Here is a 23,094-nt window from a genome sequence, read left to right on the forward strand (position 1 = left end):
CAGATTATATCAATTGTAAAAGTCTTTTATTTGGCTTTTTAAAAAAAGATAGATACTTTAAATACATTACCTCAATATACAGAAATTGATTTGAAAAAAATACTTGAAATACAAATGAAAAATCTTTATGGCAATAATACACAGATGCGGTTCTAAACTAATAAAAAAAATCAAAACCCCAATAGAATAAAGTAGCCAACGTTATGAATAAGTAATTCCTTTATGTGGAGTTCTGGAAAGGCAGCACTAATCTATAGTGATAGAAATCAGTCAGCGGTTTCCTGGGAAGTGAATGGAACTTGCTTGTAAGTGGGCATGATGGAATTTTCTGAAGTAAAGTAAATGTTCTGTATCATAATGGAAATACATTGTCAAAGGTCTTTGAACTTTGTATTTAAAATGTGTGCATTTATATATGTAAACTATACCTCAGTAAAGTTGATTTTAAAACCATAGTTGATACCCTTCAATGGTAATATTTTAAAGTATGTTAGTACCTGTTGTAATTAGGGTAGGGCTGTTGGGCAAAAGGATGTTCTCAGACCTTTCTTGTAGAAAGGTGAATTTTTATAGCCTTTGTGGAAGCAACTTTGAAACATCTATTAAGGTAAAAATCATACCTCTCCATCCAGTGGTCCTATTTCACAGACTCTGTTCCATAGGAATAAAAGTCCCAGTATGTAAAAACATGTACGTGAATATGTTTGATGCAGAATTGTTCTTAGTGGCTAAAATCTGGGTACCAAATAAATGCCCATTAGTAGGTGAAGGGCAGATTAAATTGTGGAACATCTTTATTATATTATATAGCTGTTTAAAAGGATAGGTAAGAGCTATATCAGATGAAAGGATTTCCATGAGGTATTGTTAAAGGAGAAAAGTATGACACACATAAGAAAACCAAATAGGCTTATTTCATTTTTGAAAAGCAAATGCTCTAAAAACTATAATGTAAAGAAACATGTTTTAATGTATGTGCAAAGAAAAACATTCCAGATCATTAACATAGTTTACCTAATGTGAAGGGCAGGATGTACAATGGGGTGGGAGAGGAGAGGAGGAATGGAGAGTTGAGCAAAAAAATAAAAAGGACTTAATTGGAAGACATCAAAACAATACACACACAGACAAAATAGCCTGTATTTGCAAGATTTCATGCATGTGCATAAACTAGGAGAAAATGTTAGAGTTTTATGTACTGACTTACAGAGATATTTGTAATATACATTCAAATTTTAGAAAGTATGTTACCAAGTAAAGTTTATAACACGATTATATTTTAGTAAATACAAGGTTCTCTGAAGATGAGTTCTTGTTAAATCTGAGTCAGAGCAACTGCCTTGTTTCCAGATTTCTTTCACTTTCTCTGAGAAAGTTTCCAAAATATTTCTGTTGACTTTTAGGCTCCTTAAGTGGATATCCGTTTATTTTAGAGTGTTAAGACCAATACAGAACAACAGTTGTGTAGTTCTCCTATTCCCTTCAGCACCACCCTTTGGTCCTAACAGTTGGATGTTTCTGATGGTCGGATCTGCACAGACTGCAGAGTCCTTTTGCTACAGTGGTTGAGAGAATGAGAATTGAATAGTTCTATCTCCTTGGGTTTGCCAGGATTCCACTTGGTTTTTCACTAAAGAAAATGCAAAGAAGCACATTCAGATCTCAGCTGGTGTCTTTCAACCCTCCATTTTTTTGTTCTGGCTGTACATTTTATGCTTTTATTTCACTGACTCTGGAGGGTGAGTATATGTAGCTAAATTTGAGATGGAGCAAAGTAGTAGAGGTGTTGGTCTAGGAGAAACCCTGCATCTGTGGTCATCACTGGTTTAGATTTCTTTCAAATTATAATGTATACTTTTGTCACTGTTTGTGTTTTCTGTGGTCTTCTTATAACATAAAACTTTTTCACGGTCACATGAGGAGAAAGCAAGATTTGCTAAGTGAAAAGCTGTATCTTTTATTAAACTTTCTATTCCTCATCTTTGGAAAACTATTGTTCTCCATGTGTGTCTTATATATCCCCATAAACGTCTGTGTGTTTGCTACAGGAAGCTCTAAGAGTGTTTTCATTCCCTTCATTTACCTTTACCAACATAAGACTTGATACAGGACCCCTTGACCCCATTATAATTGATTAAAACAGAATATTTGGAATACCTTGGGATACACACAAACGTGTGCATACACACATGTATACTTAAAATAACAGCATCCAGAGCAAGATTCACTAATACTGTAACCACCCCATCTCATACTTAAATGTAAAGCGTCTTATAATATCAGTCTTGTTCAACAAGACACCGAGTTCAGGGCATCTTATCACATAAAATGTTTTTAAGTCCAACAAGGCACCCAATTTGAGATCCAAATGATGCAAACAGTGTGGAATATCTGTATGATAAGCACTTCCAAAGATTATTTGTATCCCATTAAACTCATTTCAAGGTTCCTGAGAAGATTTAAAAATAAAATAGCTCCAACTCTTGATTAACAAAACAAAACAAAACAAAAATACTGAAGACTCCTATTCTAAGGATAATCTACCTGGGTGTGATCAAGAAACCTTTAAATTACTAACGTAGCCTTCATACTTATGTGCTACAAACTAACCACCTTTTGAAAAGCATTTTGGTAAATCATATTTTCTACTCTTGAGGCATTGACTTTTTGCATGGCCAGACATTATTTATTTAGCTGTAAATAGTTAAATAATCATTTAAATTGAGTGGAAAAAATAACATACACACGCAATAAATAATTACCCTTTTTTCATGGGGATTTTCTGGAGAATTTATGAAACTTAAAAGATGGAGAGAAACTAAGATGATGAACTGGCATTAATAAATGTTAACCAAGAACCAAGGTAAGTATAGGAGAGTTAAGGCAATCAGCATGGGAATATTTTTAATGTGAATTATTTAACTTTTAAAACTTGGAGGAAATTGTAATTATTCAAAACACTAATTTTTTAGAAATTAAAACATCTATTTTAATTTTTTCTTTTTCTTTTTTTGGTTTTAAACAGGCCATATACTCCTTTGAAAGGAGGATTCTCCAATGTATGGTTTGACAGATTTCAAATATCTAATGACTGCCCAGAACACCTTGAATCAATTGATGTAATGTGTCAGGTGCTTACAGATTTGATTGATGGTGAAGTAAAAAGTGGTATCAAGAAGAACAGGATATTAGTAGGTAAGATCTTTAAATGTTGAAAATTTAAATATTTTTTTCACTTTTGTGTAATTCTATACATTGAATTTTACTTGGAACATTATTTGGAAGCACTTTGTATATCATTTGACCTATTCACAGTTTCAGATAAACTTTACATATTAAGAATTTTAAGGGTAATAGAATTATAAGCAAAAACTCATGAAACTTTAAATGATTTTCTTTTTAATAATAACATACTTTAAGACTCCCATGGCAGTTAAAATTTTCTTTCTACTTTAATTTTCAATTAAGAGATTATTCATTCCAGTTTTTAAAACATTTTATTTTAATTAGCTTAAGTTTTATATGTTTAAACTACTATCGCCATAATTAAGATAAATTCGAGTACATAGTCAAAATATAACAGCAAATTCGTGAAAAGTAAACTCTTCAGAGTTAATACTGTAGGAATAAGGTATTCATAAACTTTTGTTAAACATGACTTTAGCAATCTCTCTTCCCAAGGGGATATAGCATGCCTTTATATAAGCTTTATTCTACTTACACCCCTTTCCTTTTCTGCAATCATAAAATACATAAACCGTTTTATAATACATACAAAAAAAAGATAAACTGTATAGAATGTGAATGATACAGGATGGATTTTTGTTAAAGAGTTATTTCCAAATAACTATTTAATTTATAATGAGTTGTATTTAATGTTGAAATTATAAAGCAAATTAAGTATCTTCATCATGTTCTAAATAACATTAAAATGTACATTGAAATCCTGTGTAGACAGGATTTGGGCAAATTAATAAACTTCCTTTGTGTTTATTGAAGTACTAAACTATTCATTGAGTTGAGAAGCAATATGATATAATGGATGGAATACATTTTTCTGTCTTGGCTTCAGCATTCACTTTTGTTAGTTAAAAGCAGTGTGCCCTCCAGTGCAGTAACATCACCTTTCTGGGCCTCTGTTTCCTCATCAGTGTTTAACTCTATATTTCTATGTTTCTGTGTTTAACATCTGTGTCATAGAGATAAATACAGAACGTTATGGGAGTACTGGGAAGAGCATAGTGAAGGGGCACCAATTCAGTCTAGGGCATCATGAAACAGTTACAAGATAGAATTCAAAATATGTGAATGTGTAACAGATTCTATCATTCAATGATTTAGCAAATATTTTCTAAGTTTCTAAGTACTGTGTGTCTGGCAGTAAGTTAGATGCTCAAAGAGACACACCGATAAATAGAACAGGAATGCCCCAGTTGCTTACAACCTAGAAGAGCCCATGAGGTACTTAAAATGGTAACTGTAAGGCCAGCCAGCCTTGATGATTGCCCTAAAGCAATATAACTGACAGCTCTTCAAAGGGAATGATCATCTGTATGTATTTTTATTTTTCAGGACCCATCGCAATGCTTAGCACAGAGCTAAACATTTATAATGAGCAGCATGACCTGATCTGTAAATTGATGACTTAAGTAGTTAAGTATCACAGGAATTCAGATGAAAAGAGGTCATAAGTATTTGGGGCTATTAGAGAACAATTTAATAGGAAAGTATCAGAGGCATTTGAGATTTTGAGATGTGCAAATAAGTAAAATTTTAACTATTATAGTGTAGAGGTCTAAACATAGAGAGTAATATGAATGGTAAATAGAAGTAAAAAAAAAAATAGTGCTTGTTTTTATCTGTCTGGATGTTAGATGGCTTTAGCAGAAAGTTTGTTGTCTGACTGGAAAATGCCTATTGATCTGTTAGCTGGACTAACAACCTGAAGAGCAAATGGTATAGTGACCAAAATGGGTCGAATCTAAAGTCCACCACTGCCTAGCTGGTTCATCACTTAATTGCCTACACTGAATTTCTGCTACCTCATCTGCAAAGTGGGAATAATGATACTATAAAAATACTATCTTACTGGGATATGATGTTTGTAAAACAGTTGGCTCATTTTACACTCTCAATAAATACTTTCTGGTTCCCCTTTTATCCTTTATTCTGTAGGTAATTGAGGAGAGATGATTAAAGTATGTCTTTGAGTCATATAGTTAGAACTGTGCTTTAGGAAAATTAATCTGGCAGAAGGGGTAAGTGAAGAGATAACAATTTGGGTATGGGAAAACCAGTTACTGAATTTATGATTATAGGGTAATGAGATCCTGAAGTCACGTAATGACAGTGGGAAAACAAAATATTAGTACTGTAAGAAATTGCTTTAAATTAAAATTATAAAATCTTCATACATAAAAACGTAGAAAACATACAAATCGTACTTCTAATGTATATGTGTTAAAGAACGTATCACGTTGAATTGTAATTGCTTGTATGCTTGTCTCCTGCCCCATCCCTCCTCCTCGCCCTTCCCTGTATCCATCAGTTACTTCATCTTATTCATCTTTGAAAAGAGGTTATGGATTGTTGTAAGGTCGGAGAGCTGATAAGAATTTTGAATCTGGGTTTACTTCATTTCAGAGCCCATGGTTCTTCCATTTAACTGAACGTTTGTAAAATTCTTAATACATCTTGTCAAATTCCTTTTGTGAAAAAGCTGTACCAGTTGATACTTCTCCCACCTATATTAGAATGTCCATCTTATTATACCTCACTGAATAATATTGTCTTGAAAAATATTTGCTAAAATTAAGTAAACAAAAGTAATTAATATGTACTTAATTTATTTTTCTTTTAATTCTGTTTGTGTTTTGACACAAGAAAGCTATTTTTACTTGTCTATTTTTTTCCAAATAATTTCTCAGTTTAAGAAGGTATTTCTCTAGAACTTGAATAAATATTCAAATAGGTGTTCTTCAGGCTTTTCTATAATTTTTTAAATATTTAATTATTTGATTCATCTGGAATTTTATTTTAGTTTCTTTCTACCATATCATGGAAGGTTTTAATTATTTTCTGAAGTACCAAGAGAACCTTGTTAAAAGATGATCTTATTTATAAAGCAATCAGTAATGTAGTCGATGTTTTATCAAAGCTCCACTGAATTTTTAACAAAATTTCATTTTGGAAGGGTTATAAACTATTATAAAATTATAAAATTTGAAATTTATTACAAAGTGCGTATAATAGGATATTTATATACACTTATGAATATAAAAATTGGGAAAGAAAAAAATGCTTTTTTAGAATTTGTGAGATGAGCTTATGAACTCCTATAAAGCCTCTTTCCTAGCTTGAGACATGAAAGAGACGACAAGTGCAGATCCAAGGTTGTTTGTCCTTGTTACTTTACTTTTAGTTATTTAAGCAGTCAATGAAAATAACTCTTCACTTACATTTCTCTAGAGTTAAACAAGTGTGCCAAAATACACGTGATTCTTGACCTTCTTTTATTATGACAAAACATTACTTATACTACCTCCTTTTTCTTTACATGGATTAGCTATTGATGCATAGAGGAAATAGCATTCTAGTCCTATAGGGATTTTCTCTTGTAGTTGTTTTTTATTTTTTTGTCTTATTGATCTAACTGAACTTCTCACTTATTTGAAAACATGGCACATGAAGCAAAATATCATTATGTATTCAAATATTTGTACATGCATTTCTTGAGTTGTGAATATCATAATTGCAAATGCATGAGTGCAACTGACAGCAGTATAACATGGTTAAGAACTTGGGCTCTGGACTTAGACTGCAGGTTTCTAATCCTAGATTCACTATTTTGTAGGTATATGAGTTTCCTTAACCTCTGTGTGTGGATGATAATAATAGTACTTATCTTACAGAGGTGTGATGATTCAGTTAGTCAATTCATGTGAAACACTTAGAAATATGCCTGGCAGGTAATGTTGAAGAAATTTTCTTGCTGTTATTAAACACTCTCTATACCACCTTCCCCATGGTCTCTCCAGACAACAGAAAGGCCGTACTGGACCAGTGCTGCCTGTGGAGACTTAGGGAGCTCACTGTTCCTTCCCTACCAGCTGTTTTCTTTTCTCAGTAGTATACGTGCTGTGCTTCCCTCTTTCTTTTTCATTGCTCATAGATTCTTTAAACAGAAGTACTGCTTCATATTTTTCTACTGGTTTAATACTTTTGTCAAGTGTCTATTATAGAACATTTTAAATTAAGTAAGATTTAAATGATATAACATTTTAATGAAGGAGGGATCTAGTGGGACGTCAAAGCAAAGTGCATTTGAGATGCTAGACACACATATACAAACAACATAGGTTATTTTAAAAAATTAGTTATAAGAGGAAAAACTAGAAAAATTACAAGATTAAAAAGGAAAGGGACTTCCCTGGTGGAGCAGTGCTAAGAATCTGCCTGCCAGTGCAGGGGACACGGGTTCGAGCCCTGGTCTGGGAAGATCCCACATGCCGCGGAGCAACTAAGCCCGTGTGCCACAACTACTGAGCCTGTGCTCTAGAGCCCACGAGCCACAACTACTGAGCCCGCACGCCACAACTACCCACACACCTAGAGCCCGTGCTCTACAACAAGAGAAGCCACCACAATGAGAAGCCCACGCACCGCAACGAAGGGTAGCCCCCGCTCACCACAACTAGAGAAAGCCCGCAGGCAGCAGTGAAGACCCAATACAGCCAAACATAAATAATTTTTTTAAAAAAAAGGAAAAAATAGAGATAATAGTACAAAATTGTTACCCTTGTTGATTTTGTTTAATATGTGATAAAATTTCAGATTTAATATCACACATTGTGTCCTCATGGAACCCTTTTCTCTGAGATTGTAATTTTAATAAATATAGCTTTGTAAACAAAACTATTCTCTATATTTGCATAGGTGGCAGCCCATTCTTTTTCTGTGGTTTTGTTTTGATTAGTGATATTATATTAAACTTAGTTTTAAAACAATGTTTTTATAGAGTATGATATACCACCTTTTCTAGGTAGTTTACACAGCTTAGTCAGGTCAAAAATGAAACTTCTCATACTAAATTTAATTTCCAAATTGTTAATAAGTGCTGGAGTACCAAAAACTATCAAAAGCTTTACAGTATAATGAGGGAGGTAACAGAAGTAAAGTGTTCTAAAGAACAAGTCGATTTTGGGGGGAGCTAGGAACTGCTTCTTAGAAGAGATAATCTCCAATTGAGTTTTAAAGAATGAGTGAGAATATGACTGGTAAACAAATAGGGAAACACATTCATGAAAGAAAACAAGGGACACATTAAAATCTCTCAGGGACTACTAGTTTGATATGCACTTCAACTCCCAGGATTATTGAATTATATACAGAGAATGACATGATCAGATGAGCATTTTAAAAAGATTACACTGACAACACTGTGGAGGCTGGCTAGTCTGAAGTCCGGGGGAATAGGAAGATGGCAAATGCAATAGATCCAGTAGAATGATGAAAGACCAACACGTACAGTGTTTCACGACTTTGGAAACAAAGGATGAGTAAGATTACACTAAAGAACATTGCAGTCAACTGCGAGTTTAGCTAAGAAAAATCCTTTGTTTTCTTGTTTTCAACAATGGAAATATATTTCTTTCTTAATGGAAAGAATAAACTTTGGTTAGAAAGGAGGAACTGGGCAAAAGCTTTAAATGTGTTCCTTGGAGACATTCGTGAATCCTTACTATGCATATTAAGAAGATCAGGTATAAGAAAGTTTATTTATTTTTATATAATAATACCACACATGATTCTACAGAGGGTATGGTAAAAATTAGGGGAAACACAGGCAATAAAATAGTGACTTTTAAATTACTTTCTGAATTTGGCAACATAGCTATTGTTAAAACCTGGATTCAGATTCTGTATTCTGAAAAAATTATTAAGAATATAGTTTAACACTATAATGTGTTTAAATTATACACATTTTTTCATATACAGTATCTTTCTTGACCCTTGTAATAGGTGAAGTAGGAAATTATTATTCTCATTTCAGATAAGAAGAAACTAAAGTTCAAAGAGACTGCTGGCTAAAATAGAGTTGGGACTAGAACCCAGATCCTATGCATTGACTTAGGAACTTTGTACCATAATGAGATTCCTTTTTCTAACCACTAGGTGGTGATAATTTGTTGTTAAGAGAAGACTGACATAATTTAGATTTAACTTTGATCTAGGATGTATAGAACCTGACAAATGATAATGACCAGATTATTGGTATAGTTTTTCATGTTCTCTGATAATATTATTAGAATTTTGAAGCAGGGATAATCAAGTGCTTCTGGAATTACACCTGAATAATTTACATGGATGCTCTACATACCCATTATGATGCTCTAAATACCCATCATGAGGAAAGCGGTTAAGGGAGTAATGGTCTGTTAATACAACTGACTATTATGTAACCATTATATACTATATACATACATTTAGAAGGTACTTAGTATACTTAGTATGTGTTCAAGGAGTAAAAAAATAATTGTGGAATTTTGTAATTCTGTTTAAAGACATTCAAATCAGTATTACATGAAAGTAAGGTATAAAATTGTACATATAGAGTGAGTTTAACTGTTAAAATGAATTTTTAAAAACGTCAAAATTATATGTGAGTAGTGAGATTTTGGATAACGCATTTTCTTTATTTTTGTGTGGTGGAAATACTTTACACAGTGGGCATATATTCACATATTAATTTTATAATAAGATTTAAAATTAAAATGAAGGGATAGTTGTAGTTACCAAGATGAAACCTAGCTCCACAATTTCCAGGCTGACTTTCCTGACATTATATAAGTTTCTTTTGAAGCTCTTGGAGGGAACTGTAGAATGATAGCATCCTTCTACTTTCTTTTAACATATATATATCTTAAATAATGTACGTTTCTTCAGCAACAACTATCAGAACTTTTAAGGCTTGGGACTGCTGTTTTAATAGCTTTCCATAGAAGATGATAAATATTTTGTTTACCCTGTCAATTTTATATGAGAGAAAATATACAAATATGGTGGGCATAATTTATATATTCCCAAATTTTTGAGACTTTACCACAGTTCATTCTGAAAAATAATTATATATAAAGTGGAAAAATTGTTGCAATTTGGTTGGAGGGTGGATTTTATTCCATTTTTAAAATCCCATTCACTTGACGGTAAACTTGAATTGTAAGTTCCCTGCCTCCCCCCCGCACCCCCCCACCCCCAGACTTTGTTTTCAGATAGATTAGCTTAGTTTTCCCAGTACAGTTTTTATACATTATTACTGTTTTATTTAATTTAAAGAGTTCATAAAAACTAGGTTATTTTTTAACATGTTTTTTATTCAGCCTATTAATCTTAAATGTATGTTGAAATGTTAACTCTTGACATTTTAATGCTTCACCAGCGACTATAAATATACATCATAACTATTACCTACAATGAGTTTACTCATTGGTATTTACTTATTGAGCAGTATATTTTATATTGCATTTTAAACACTTAGATGAAAATTGAAATAACTAGTCTTTTGTGTTAAATTTTCTTCCATTAGAAAAAAATACATAAAGTCCCTTTCACACCGGTGTCCGCAACGTTAAAGGTGACTGTATTGTCAAAGATCGCTGGTGAGGAATTGCAGGCTACCTCACGAGATTATAAATGGACAAGGAACTTAGATTGAATCTTAAAATAATGAGTTTTCAACGAGTACATTTTTCTTCATTATAAATTAGGAGAATTGAACATGAGGTTAAATGTCTCAAGGATGCCTTTGTTCATAATGGCATTTCATAAGTGGGAAAGTGTTTTCTTTCTTAGTTTTGTTGCTGTTCTTGTTGCTGTTCTTGCTGTGAGGCTGGTCCCCCCGAGGGGCTCGGAAATCCCATAAAGTGATTAAGTTACCCTAGTCAATAAAAGCGCAGTGATGGGGTGGGTGCATTTAATGTGTAAAAATTGTCTCAGTAGGTGTGCTTTTATAATAATTTTTAAATATGTTTTTGCTCACTGGTCTATTTTTATTCACATTTTATCTTTGTATGATTTTTTTAAAAGATCACATTTAATGATATTAGCCACATTATGTTTTTTATGGAACATTAATTTCATTTTGCTCCATTTATGAAATTTAAAGCTTTTTTTCCATCATTGGTGCAACTTAGATTATCTAGAACTTCATTGTCCCATATGATAACCCCTAGCCACATGTATTGAAACTCAAATTTTAACTAGGTAAAATTAAAGTAAATGTTTAATTCCTCAGTCATACTAGTCCCATTTAATATGTTACTTAGGTACATTTGGCAAAAAATATAACTCAAGCTCTTGAATTTCTCCAAAAAATAAAAACTGTGTTCCTACAGCCTTGTTATCTCTAACATATGGATTTCTTTTAAATCATGAGATGTCTTTTAACTCTCAGTCATGCTGGGGAATATCACACCGAGTCTCTAAGCTGAAGCTGGGCCATCCTCTCTGCTATGTCACGGTCAGGTCCCTACCTCCATATTCTGTGTTGTGTTGGTTTTCGCCTTTGAACAGAAGGGTCCAGGTATTTTAATCTGCATATCTCTGGTGACTGGTGTCACTCCAGTGACAGTGTTTGGCACATAAAAGACAATAAAAGTTTGTCAAGTGAATATTTTTTCCCCTAACTCTTTTTTAAAAGGACATATGGGTACCTATGTTTGAAGTATACCATCACAAGTCAGTTTTCAAAATAATACTATAATACAATGATGTTTTATCTTTCTCACCAAATTTTTGATCATCCTTCCTAATTCAGAGATCACTAAGCATCTATTATATGGCAAACTCTAGAAATATAATCCTCATGGAGCTTGTAGTTTGGCAAGTAAGACAGAAAGGTGCATGTTATTAATTGTAGCTGCAGTGTGAGGACTCCTATAAGTATAAACAAAATGTAAGTAGACACTAGAAGTTTAAATAAATAACACTTGTGCTATGACTCATATTTTGAAATATAATAAATATTTTTACTTGATGACCAAAATTTATTTTTTCAATTCTAGCTCCTTTTATAACAAATTATTTTACCAGTGATGGCATAGATAGAACAATGTTATTTACTCATAGCAGGTTTTTTTCCATGAGATCTAAAGTAGGCTAAATTTCTCTTTAGCATTGTATCTCTTTTATGTCTCCAAATATTTATGGAAGATTGGCATAGCTATATCTTGTTCTAAATTATCGTTACATATATTCTGCTTTTTCTGACAAGTGAATTTTTGCTTCTTTTAGGAGGATTTTCTATGGGAGGGTGCATGGCAATGCATTTAGCATACAGAAATCATCAGGATGTGGCAGGAGTATTTGCTCTTTCTAGTTTTCTGAATAAGACATCTGCTGTTTACCAGGTAAGTTCCAGATTTTAAAAACAAAACAGAAAAAAAAAATGAGACATTCACACACTGAAACTAAAACAACATTGATAATTACACAATAACAATTGATTCACAGAGCATTCCTGGGAATTCAAATTAGTTATATCGGTAAATTCCAGCTGGTCATTCATGTTTAGGAAGTGCCTTGTACAGAGATTATTGTTAAGCAAAGTGTCAAAGAGAAAAGGATAAAAAAATATGTGTATGCTATATATGTATCCTGCATACATATTAAAAATATAGATGATTACAACTAGGTTTGCTTATTATGTCATGAACATAATCAAACCAAAGAATCAGTTACATGGCTGGTACCTATTTTTCAGCAATACCCTGATTCATGAGTATGGCATATTACAGTGCTGCAGCCTCATTACCAGAAGTAGAACCAGTAGGTATGGAAATGAGAACAAGAATGCTATTTTTTCCTTGATTGTACCTGAGCTCTGTGTTCCTCCCTCTTTCCACTCCATGTGAAGAGGTTTGTCTTCCCAAGACACAAGGTTTCTGCGGGAAATGCTTTGACCATTTTTGAGACAGTCCTCTACGGAGTAAATTCAGATCACGTACAGCTGCAGCTCCAGTGGTGCCAGCAACCAGCTAAGCTCCTGGTCCTGGCCCATCAGTATATACCTCAGAGAGCTCTACCACTGCCTCTTCTTCCCCTTTAAATATTGAAGCTTTGGTTAAATTGGAGTTTTTCTGTCCCTCTGATTTCTGAGAATAATGTTCTTAAATGAATTTCTTAAACTTCTCCATTTTTATGTTCTCTTCTCTAGGCTCTTCAGAAAAGTGATGGTGTCCTCCCTGAATTATTTCAGTGTCATGGTACCGCAGATGAGTTAGTTCTTCATTCTTGGGGTGAAGAGACAAACTCAGTGTTAAAATCTCTAGGCGTGAGGACAAAGTTTCATAGTTTCCCAGGTGTTTACCATGAGTTAAGCAAAGCTGAGCTAGAAAAACTGAAGTCATGGATTCTTACAAAGCTGCCAGACTGAATGAGTCAAGATTGATTTGTTAATATATAAGCAATGTCTTTATGAAAAGTGATTTTTACTGCCAAATTCTAATTTGATAAACAATAATTAAAATATTAAAAAATATCAGCAGTTTACTGACTTATTAGTTATTGAAATGCTTAGCACCATAGAGAGTAGTATAATCTTATTAATGGTTAACGTTAATTTAGGCAAACATCTGTGTATTATTTGGCAGATACATTTTTATAAATATTTGAAGGCCTTGTAAGTAAGTAAATATTGAAATATTAGAAAGTAATTAAACTAGCTTAAATAAAGGCAATGAGAAACCAGGAAAAGTTTTAACATGATATTATTTTATCTTTGTTGTCACTTTCTTTAAATTGCCTTTCCGGAGATATTCATGCTCGTGTAGTTTTTGACAGAATAACATTAGTACCCCACATTTATAGAGTAGTTTCCCGTTACCTCACCTGACCATCACAAGAGCTTGATGAAGTAGACTGAGTAGTTATTACTGGTATTTTATAATAGGGATAGAAGGATTGAAAACTTTCCCAAAGCCTCAAGAGTAAAAACTGGAATCCAGACCTTCTGGTCCCAGTGGAGCTCCCTTTCTCTGAGACCAGATTGCTGCTCTGCTCCAGTCCTAGGGTTCCAGTTGCTCTTCAGATCCTTGTCAGCACTCAGTATGGCCAGTCTTTTCAGTTTTATCCATTCTGGTGGGTATACAGTGGTAACACTTTGTGGGTTTAATCTGCATTTTCCTAACCTAATGGTGTTAAGCAATTTCTGTATGCTTATTTGTGATCTGTATAAATTCTGATGATATCTCTATTCAGATCTTCTGCCCATTTTTTATTAGGGCATTGTAACAGCTTGCATTGTAAAAGCTGTTTATATATGCTGGATAGAAATTCTTTGTTAGCCAGATGTTTTACCTTTTTTTTTTTTCTTAGTCTGTGGCTTGCCTTATTTTCTTTACAGTGTAATTCAAAAGAGCAGAAGTTTTTAATTTGATGACGTCCAGTTTATTCGTTTTTTTTTCATTTATACTTTGTGCTTTTGATGTCATATTTAAGCAATCTTAAGAAATCCTAGGTCACTAAGATTTTCTCTTATATTTTCTTCAACTAATACACTCCTTTAGTGCTATAAATCTTCCCGCAAGTATTATATTAGTAACATCCCACGATCTTTTATATTTTGTGTTTTCATTTTCATTCAGGTCAAATCTTTCTAAATTCCCTTTTGATTTCTTCTTTAACCCTTGGGTTACTTAAAATTGTGTTATTTTGTTTCAGTATATTGGGAATTTTCTAGAGATCTTTGCTATTGATGTCTAAGTTAATTCCATTGTGGGTCAAGAGAGCATACTTTGTATGGCTTGAAACCTTTTAAATTTATTGTGACTTGTTTTATAGCCCAGAAGATGGTCTATCTTGGTAAATGTTTTGTGTGCACTTTAGAAAAATATATATGATGCTAGTGTTGGGTGGAGTGTTCTCTACATATCAGTCAGATCAAGTTGGTTGATATCCTTGTTTAAATCTACTATATCCTTGCTGATTTTCTGCCTGCTTGTTTTATAAATTATTGAGAGGGGAATATTGAAAGTTCCAAGTATAACTGAATTTGTTTCACTTTGCCATTCCCTCAGTTTTCGCTTCATGTACTATGAGGCTCCATTATTAGATGCGTAAACATGTAGGACTATTATGTTCCCCTGATGAACTGGCCTCTTCTTCTTTATGAAATGATCATCTCTATCCGTGATAGATTTTTTTGCTCTGAAATACTCATTGTGTGATATTGATATAGTCCTTCCAGCTCCCTTTAGCCTAGCATCTTTTTCCATACTTCTCTTTTAACCTATTTGTGTCTTTATCTGTAAAGAGCAATTCCATCAGGCAGAACACAGTTAGGCCTTCCTTTTCTATCCAGTATGGTCATCCCTGCTTTTTAATTGATTATTTAGAACATTTTAATGTGATTGTTGGCATGTTTGGATTTCAAGCTACCATCTTAGCTGTTTATTTTCTCTATATTCCATCTCTTCTTCTTTGCTCCCTTATTCCTCTCTTTCTACTCCCCCTTTTTTCCTTGGATTATGTGTTCTTTTGCTGGCTTCTTAGTTATGATACTTTGTACTTTTATTTTAATGATTACTTTAGGGTTTATAGCATATAATTTTTATAAACTTTTTTAAATTTTGAAATAATTACAAGCTCACAGGAAGTGTTAAAGATAGTACAGAGGAGTCCCATGTACCCTGCGCCCAATGGTTACATCTTAACGTAACTATAGTATAATGTCAAAACCAGGAAACTGACATTGGTACAATGTGTGTGTATAGTTATATGCCATTTTTTCACATGGCTGCATGGATTCATGTATCCACCACTACAATCGATATGCAGAGCTGTTCCATCACCACAAAGATGCCCATTGTGCTGCCTATAGTCATATCAGTCCCTTCCTCTGTCACCATCTAACCCATAACAACCACTGATTTGTACTCCATCTCTATAACTGGACATTGTGAGAATGTTATAGAAGTAGAACTATACAGTATGTGACATTTTGAGATTGACTTTTTTCACTCCATCCAAATTGTTGCAACCATCAATAGTTTACTTCTTTTTATTGCTGAGTAGTATGCCATGACGTGAATGTATTCAGTATTATAGTTTGTTAAACTGTTCTCCAATTAAAACACAGTTTTTTTTGGCTATTACGAATAAAGCTGCCTTGAACACTCTTGTATAGATTTTTGTCTAGCTGTAATTTTTTTTCTCTCTGGGATAAATACCCAAGAGAGTGATTCCTGGGTTGTATAATAAGTGTATGTTTAAGAAACTACCAGACTTTTCCAGAGTAGCTGTGCCATCTTATATTCCTACCAGCAAGGCAGGAGAGAGAAATATTCTCTGCATCCTCATCAGCATTTTGTAGTTTCACTATTTTTTTTTATTTTAGCTGTTCTAATAGGTATATAATGAAATCTCATTGTGGTCAAAATGTGCATTCCCTAATGGCTAGTGATTTTGAGCCTATTTTCATAAGCTTATTTGCCATCTCTATATCCTATTTGGTAGATGTTTCTTCATGTCTTTTGCCCATGATCAAATTGGATTTTCTTTTTTGTTTGCGTTAACTGTTGAGTTTTGAAAGTTTCTTTTAATATCTTCTAGATGTGAGTCTTTTGTTAGTTATATAGTTTTCAAATACTTTTTCACTGTCTGTAGCTTGTCTTTGCAACTTCTTAGGTCCTTTTATGCAAAAGTTCTAAATTTTAATGAAGTCCAGTTTACTGACTTTTTCTTTCATGGATTATGCTTTTGGTGTTAGTGAGCTATTGTGAGTTAATTTGTATAAGGTGTGAGATTTAGGTTGACATTCATTTTATGTTTTTGCCTATAGATACCAAGTTGCCCAGCACTGTTTGGTGGAAAAACTATCCCTCCTCCATTGAATTATTTTTGTACCTTTATCAAAAATCAGTTGCCTGTTGCTTGTGTGTCTGTTTCTTGTTTATCTGTTCTGTTCCATTGATCTCTGTGTCTGTCCACATAACGTTAATTACTATAGTTATGTAATTCTTGCAGTCAGGTACAGTTAATTCTTCCTAATTTATTCTCCTTTTTAAAATTGTATTAGCTATTTTAGTTCCTTTCCTTTCCATATAAATTTTAAAATACACTAATCTATATCCACGCAAGAAATCTTGCTGGAATTTTGAAAGGAAGTGTGTTAAATTTGTATAACAATTTAGAGAGAATTGACATCCTTTCCATATTGAATCTTCCAATTCATGAACATGATACATTACTCCACTTATTTAGGTCTTCTGTAGTTTCTTTCATTATTTTTTTGTAGCATTTAACATACAAGTTCTGTACATGTTTTGTTAGATTTGTACCTGAGTATTTTATTTTTTGAGGAATTATAATTGGTACTGTATTATTAAATACAGTTTCCCTGTGTACATTGCTAGCTTATTGAAATACAGTTGTTTTTTGTGTGGGTGTCTTATATCATATGATCTTGTTTAGGTCAGTTACTAATTCTAGGAGGTTTTCTGTAAATTCCTTGGGATTTTCTACAAAGAAAATGTCACTTGCAAATTGGAATCAATTTATTTCTTCCTTTCCAAATGAAGTCCTTGTATTTCCTTTTCGTTGCTTATTACACTGACTAGAACTTCCAGCACCATGCTGGATGAGAACAGTGAGAGCAGACATCCTTGTCTTATTCCCAGCCTTAGGGGGAAAGCATTCAGTCTTTCATTAGTAAATATGTTAGCTGTAGGGTTTTTTGTAGATGTTCTTTATCAAGTCAATGAAACTCCTCTCTATTCCTAGTTTTCTAAGAGTTTTTATCATGAATGGTTGTTGAATTTTATCAAATGCTTTTTCCACAACAAGGGATAAAATTATGTATAATTATTAATGATATAATTTATTATTATATTATAGTTATTAATAATATAAAATTATTCTCTTTAGCCTGTTAATAATATGTTCTTCTATATCTGGTATGTGTTTTTACTCTTGCTGTTTTTAAGAGTTTCTCTTGTCACTGATATTGAGCAATTTGATTATGACATATATTGGTTGGTATAGTTTTTCATGTTTCTTATCCCAGGGGTTCCTGCTAATCTTTTTAGGTGGTTCTTTCTGGCCCCAGATAGTTTACTATGTGAATACTCCAGGTGGACCATCTCTAGATCTCTGGAGTTCTGTCTCTGTGAAACTTACTCTTCTCTGGTACTCTGTCCTCTCAATTCTAGCCAACATCATCTACTCAGACTCTTAGCTCTGCATGTCAACTCAGGGAGTCCACCAGGCTCTGCATGGATTTTTCCTCTCTGTTCTGCAGTCTGGGAACTCTCTCAAGGCAATAAGCTAGGGACATTATAAGGCTCACCGTGTTTCCTTTCCTTCTCTCAGTGATCACTATCCTTCATTGCCTGATGTATGCTGCTTTGAAAAACATTATCTCCAGTACTTTGCCTTTGTCTGTTTTGTTTTGTTTTGTTTTTGTTTTCTGTTTGTTTCAGGTGAAAGAATCCATCTAGTCCCTGTTTATTAATAACATTATGTCTGAATGCTAAATTATCCTTTAAAGAGATTTAAGTTTTTTAAAGTCTTTTATATTTACCCATATTCTTTCCTTTTCTAATGTTCTTCATTCCTTAATATAGCTTCAGATTTCCATATGGTATCATTTTCCTTCTGCCTGAAATACATTAACATTTATGACAGACATGTCTGCTGCTGTTAAATTCTTTCAACATTTTTCTATCTGAAAAAGTATTATTTTGTTTTTATTTTTGAGAGCTGTATAGAATTCTAACTTGACAGGGTTTTCTTTCTTTCATTACTTTAAAGATCTTATGCTGTCATCTTCTAGTTTGCATTTTTTCTACTGTTGTTCTAATCTTTTATCCTCTGGCTGCTTTTACAATTTTCTCTATTTTTAGTTTTAAGCAATTTGATTATGGTGTGCGTTGGTGTTGTTTTCTCCAGTTTCTTTGTGCTTGGAATTTCTTGAGTTTCTAATCTGTGGATTTATAGTTTTCATGAAATTTGGAGACGTTTTGGCCATTGCATTTTCAAATATTTGTTTGCCCATCTCCTGTCCCTTTTTTGTAGGATTTCAATTATACTTATATTAGACTATTTGAAGTTGTTTCACAACTTACTTGTACTTATTTTTTTCTTTTTTTAAATTTGTTTTCACTCTCCATTTTATTTTGGATAGTTTCTATTCCTGTTGTGAATTTCACTGATATTCTCTTCTGCAGTTATTTGCCATTAATCCCATCTTTTTTATCTCAGATATTGCCTATCTCTAGTTCTTTTTTTTAATTTCTTGAATTCATATAATTAATATGCTTAGTCTTTTCTCCACCTTCTGGAATATATGGGATATAGTTTTAATAGCAGTTTTAATATCTTTATTTGTTGAGTCTATCATCTCTGTCATTTTTGACTTTGTTTTAATTAATTTTTCTTTTTATTAAGGATAAATTTTTTTGCTTCCTTTATATGCCTAGTGATTTTTTATTGGATTTCAGACATTGTGAATTCTACATTGTTAAGTGCTAGATCAGTTTGCATTTCTATAAATATTTATGAGCTTTGCCATGGAATGCAGTTAAGTTACTTGGAAAGTACTTAGAAGTATTTTGATCCTTTCAGGCTTCCTTTTAAGCTTTCTTAGGTAGTACGAGAGCAGTGTTTGCTCCAGGACTAACTTTGCCCCACCGTTCAAGCAACACATGTTTGAGTACTCTAGCTGATACTCACTGGATTGTGAGGTTTTACACTCTGACTAGTGGGAACTCAAATTTTTCCCAGTCCTCTCTGAGCCTCAGTGATCATTCCTTCTGTTCCTTCTAGGTAGTTCATACTTGCCTTACACAAATCTGTTGGTTAGTACTCTGCTGAAGATTTGAGGGGGACCCTCTGAAGATCTCTGGCAGTCTTGCAGCCGTCCAGTACTCTGTCATGTGAACTAGAAGCTCCTTGACTTTCTGGACTCCCAACTCTGTCTCCTCCTTCAGCTCCATCTGGGTCTCCGTCTCCATGCTGTAGCCTTGAAACTCTTCACACAGTAAGCTGGGCGTTTGTAGAGCTCACTGCATTTGCTTCTCCTTCTTAAGGGATGACTCTCCTGCACTGCTAGTGCCCAATATCTGAAAATATATATGTGGCCCACCTTTTCAGTTGTTTCAGGTCAAAAAATAAATCTGGTCCCTGTTCCACCTTGGCCGTCTTGGTCATATGTGGAAGTCCCTTCATTCCCCTTTTATTTGAAGCTATAAACTGTAAATTTGAAGAGGGAGGGAAGGAGAAAGAAAGGGTAGGAAGGAGAGAGGAAGAGAGACAGAGACTGAGACTTTAACTAATAAAGTCCAAATCCCCTCAGAGAAGACTCAGTTCGTGCAGTGTTCTAATTATCTTAAGCTTTTAATGACCTTCAACTTCTTGAAATTTTAAATGCCCTGGCTTGAATATACATGGGATCACTCATGTTTAAAGCCCTTATGGCTGCAATTTGCCTTAGGAGTAACATATATACATATCATAGATAAGGGTGTCAGGCTTATATGTGTGGAGTATATACATACCAAATATAAGAGAAAGGAACCCAGATTTTTTTGGTGAATATTTGTCCTATCACTTGATAATTGTGTATTCTTGGATAACTCTCAGCCTCTGCTACAGTATACTCTTGTGAAATTGTTGTGTGAGGATCAAGTTGTATAGCATGTGTAAGAGCCTTTAATAAAATGTAAAGTTAAAGAAATTGAAGGTATTACCTGTATTGTTTTGCCAGAAATGGAGGGATGTATGTGTGTAATGGTTATAAATCTTTCTCCACAAACTGATCTATGCGTGGAAGATATATCTAAATATTTTATATGATAATCTTTGATCCAATTCTACTCCCCTACCCATTGGGCTGATAGGATATTCAATCTTAGTTATCATTTGCTGCTTTACCTCATTCCAAATCATGCCAGTCTGGGCCCCCTTGCAAAGGGCAGTATCTTTAGGGGAGGCCCTCCATTATCCAGTGCTCACTCACCGTGAGACACCTATTGTCCATACGCATGAGGTCTCTTAAAGCCAAGTATTTGAGCCTGAAAAGTCATTGCTAAGGCTAGACACACGAGGGTTTAAGGTTTTATCCTCCTAAGGAAACAGCTCAGCCATTTTCCTCATGTTCTGTTGCTTCACCCACATAAACATTTCCTAAGGCAAGAGAGTTGAAATGGTCTTGATACTTTCTTACATGGGAGAGGAAGAATAGCAACAAGAAGAAAGCATAAATCAGTATCACAGTAAATTATATATGTTTATATGTTGGGGAGACTGGAATTTTTCAAGAGAGGCGAGATAAAGCTAGTATGTAAGTGAAGGGAGATGTTTCACTTTTTACCATATATTTCTTCTGTTTGAATTTTTATAATGAGCTTTATTGGTTTTGTAATCCTTAAAGTGAAGGAAAATGTTTATTGATGGCAGTTTTTCTCAACTAAGGACTGAGTAGGAAAGATCACCATCAGTGGTAGGAAAATTAAATGTATTCTTTATAGGAAGTTAAGAATTTCAATTAACAAAATGAACTGAGAACAGAATATGAAACAGACTGGCAATTTGGCTATTGAGAATTTAAAGTACTTTAATACGTTAAAAAAAAAAGTCCAGATATCACTTAGCCAGAATATATTTAAACAATACGTCTTTATCATATAAAAGGAATTTCCTGATATACAATAAGAGAACAGAAAGCCATGTAAACATTTCAAGAAAAGTCAGATTATATGATACACAAAGACCGCTGGTTCACAAGACTTTGTATATAATTTTAATACATGAAAAGCTAGAATTATATTTACAGAGAACAAATGTACTGTTATGTACATTTTGATTCTCCTTTAAAATTTACCCTTTAGAACTATGTTTCTGGGAGTATACACATGTACAGTCTTCTGAAGGGAGTGTAGCCTCAGCATATTCCTACGCTGAGGGTAAGATGCAGACCCATGCATGTGTTTTCTCTGTCATATTTGTTAAATTCTGCCATTTAGCTGCAACCAAATCAGCTCAGTTTGTTTCATACAGCAGTAAGACTATGAACAGGACTCCAAGCACCAGAATGAGGTCAACCTACAGCCCTGCTCTCAGCTGTGCTCCCCAGGGCCCTGGTGCCACCCAGATGAACAAATTGCATGGCCTAGTAAGGATGTGCCTTAGGAGGCCAGCTGTCCTTCTCCTTAAGTTTCTGTATTAACCTTCCTACTTGAACCAAAGCATTAATCCAGGCATTGCAGGAGCAATTGCACAGACTCCACCTTGGCCTGCGAGGACACAGTCTAGGACAAGGTATCCTCCACAGCAACCATGGCCATGAATTGAGGTGGACCTGAATGCTCCCAGGAACAAGAAGGTGTCATTGATCATTTTAGCTAAAGATACACGCAAATTTCATACCAGTTTTTCCAATTGGATGGTTCCCATGATAAGGTCACAGCCCTTAGGCTGTACATAAATAGCAAACTGGTTGTCATCTCTCTAGAAAGCTTTCCCGAATGATCAAGGTAGCTTCATTTTGGAGAGATCTCCAGTCATCTTAGATCTGCATGAGCTGTTTGTGGTATTTCCTAAAACGCTTGAAAGTCTATTATGACAGGTGAAAGTCACCATGTTTTCCAGCGATACAAGTTAATACCTACTTCGCAATTCTGAGGCCCCCTCAAATGGGACCTACATCAGCCAAAGGCATAGGTGACAGTGTCTCCAGCATGACTCCTGGCCAGTTCAGTTCAGCAATTGAGTCTAGTCCTTGTTTTTGCAGAGAATGCCCAGGAGAAGTCACCCCAGCCTGTGCTGTTTGTCCACACCACGAGCTGTGTTGCATTTGTCCATACCACAGACTGAATAAGTGACAGTTATGGGAATGGGTATGGAGGAGATATCTGGGGAGTGTGCTGACAGATGGTTGGTTTTTGTCTTTTGTGAGGGAAGGGTTTGGTACAGGGGCTGGGGCCATCCTTTGCTGTTTCCACAGACTTAGTAAGGTTAAGAAGAATGGTGATCAAATCTTGAATCCTCTGTAGAGAGATGGCAGACCCGGCAGTCAGTTAAATCTAAGGTGCTTGTAAC

At 34.1% G+C, this 23,094-nt stretch overlaps 1 protein-coding gene across 3 annotated transcripts in view; it reads left to right on the top strand.

The window, feature by feature from the left end:
• The window catches only part of LYPLAL1 (lysophospholipase like 1), a 36,538-nt gene extending 15,807 nt beyond the window's left edge, over nucleotides 1-20,731 (top strand). Inside the window, exons 3-6 of one of the 3 annotated variants that reach the window (XM_027122216.1) lie at nucleotides 3,026-3,195; nucleotides 12,292-12,407; nucleotides 13,214-13,275; nucleotides 19,822-20,731. In XM_027122216.1, the coding sequence (XP_026978017.1) occupies nucleotides 3,026-3,195; nucleotides 12,292-12,407; nucleotides 13,214-13,275; nucleotides 19,822-19,825 (352 nt within the window). In that variant the 3' untranslated portion in view covers nucleotides 19,826-20,731. Of the gene's footprint in view, nucleotides 1-3,025; nucleotides 3,196-12,291; nucleotides 12,408-13,213; nucleotides 16,866-19,821 lie in introns of those variants that run through there. The other 2 variants (XM_027122215.1, XM_027122214.1) reach the window with 2 other exon arrangements.
• The last annotated feature ends 2,363 nt before the right edge of the window (nucleotides 20,732-23,094 follow it).

Source organism: Aethalodelphis obliquidens, unplaced genomic scaffold, assembly GCF_003676395.1.
Source record: "Aethalodelphis obliquidens isolate GAN/ISIS:26980383/991018 unplaced genomic scaffold, ASM367639v1 scaffold24, whole genome shotgun sequence".
NCBI classification, from domain to species: domain Eukaryota; kingdom Metazoa; phylum Chordata; class Mammalia; order Artiodactyla; family Delphinidae; genus Aethalodelphis; species Aethalodelphis obliquidens.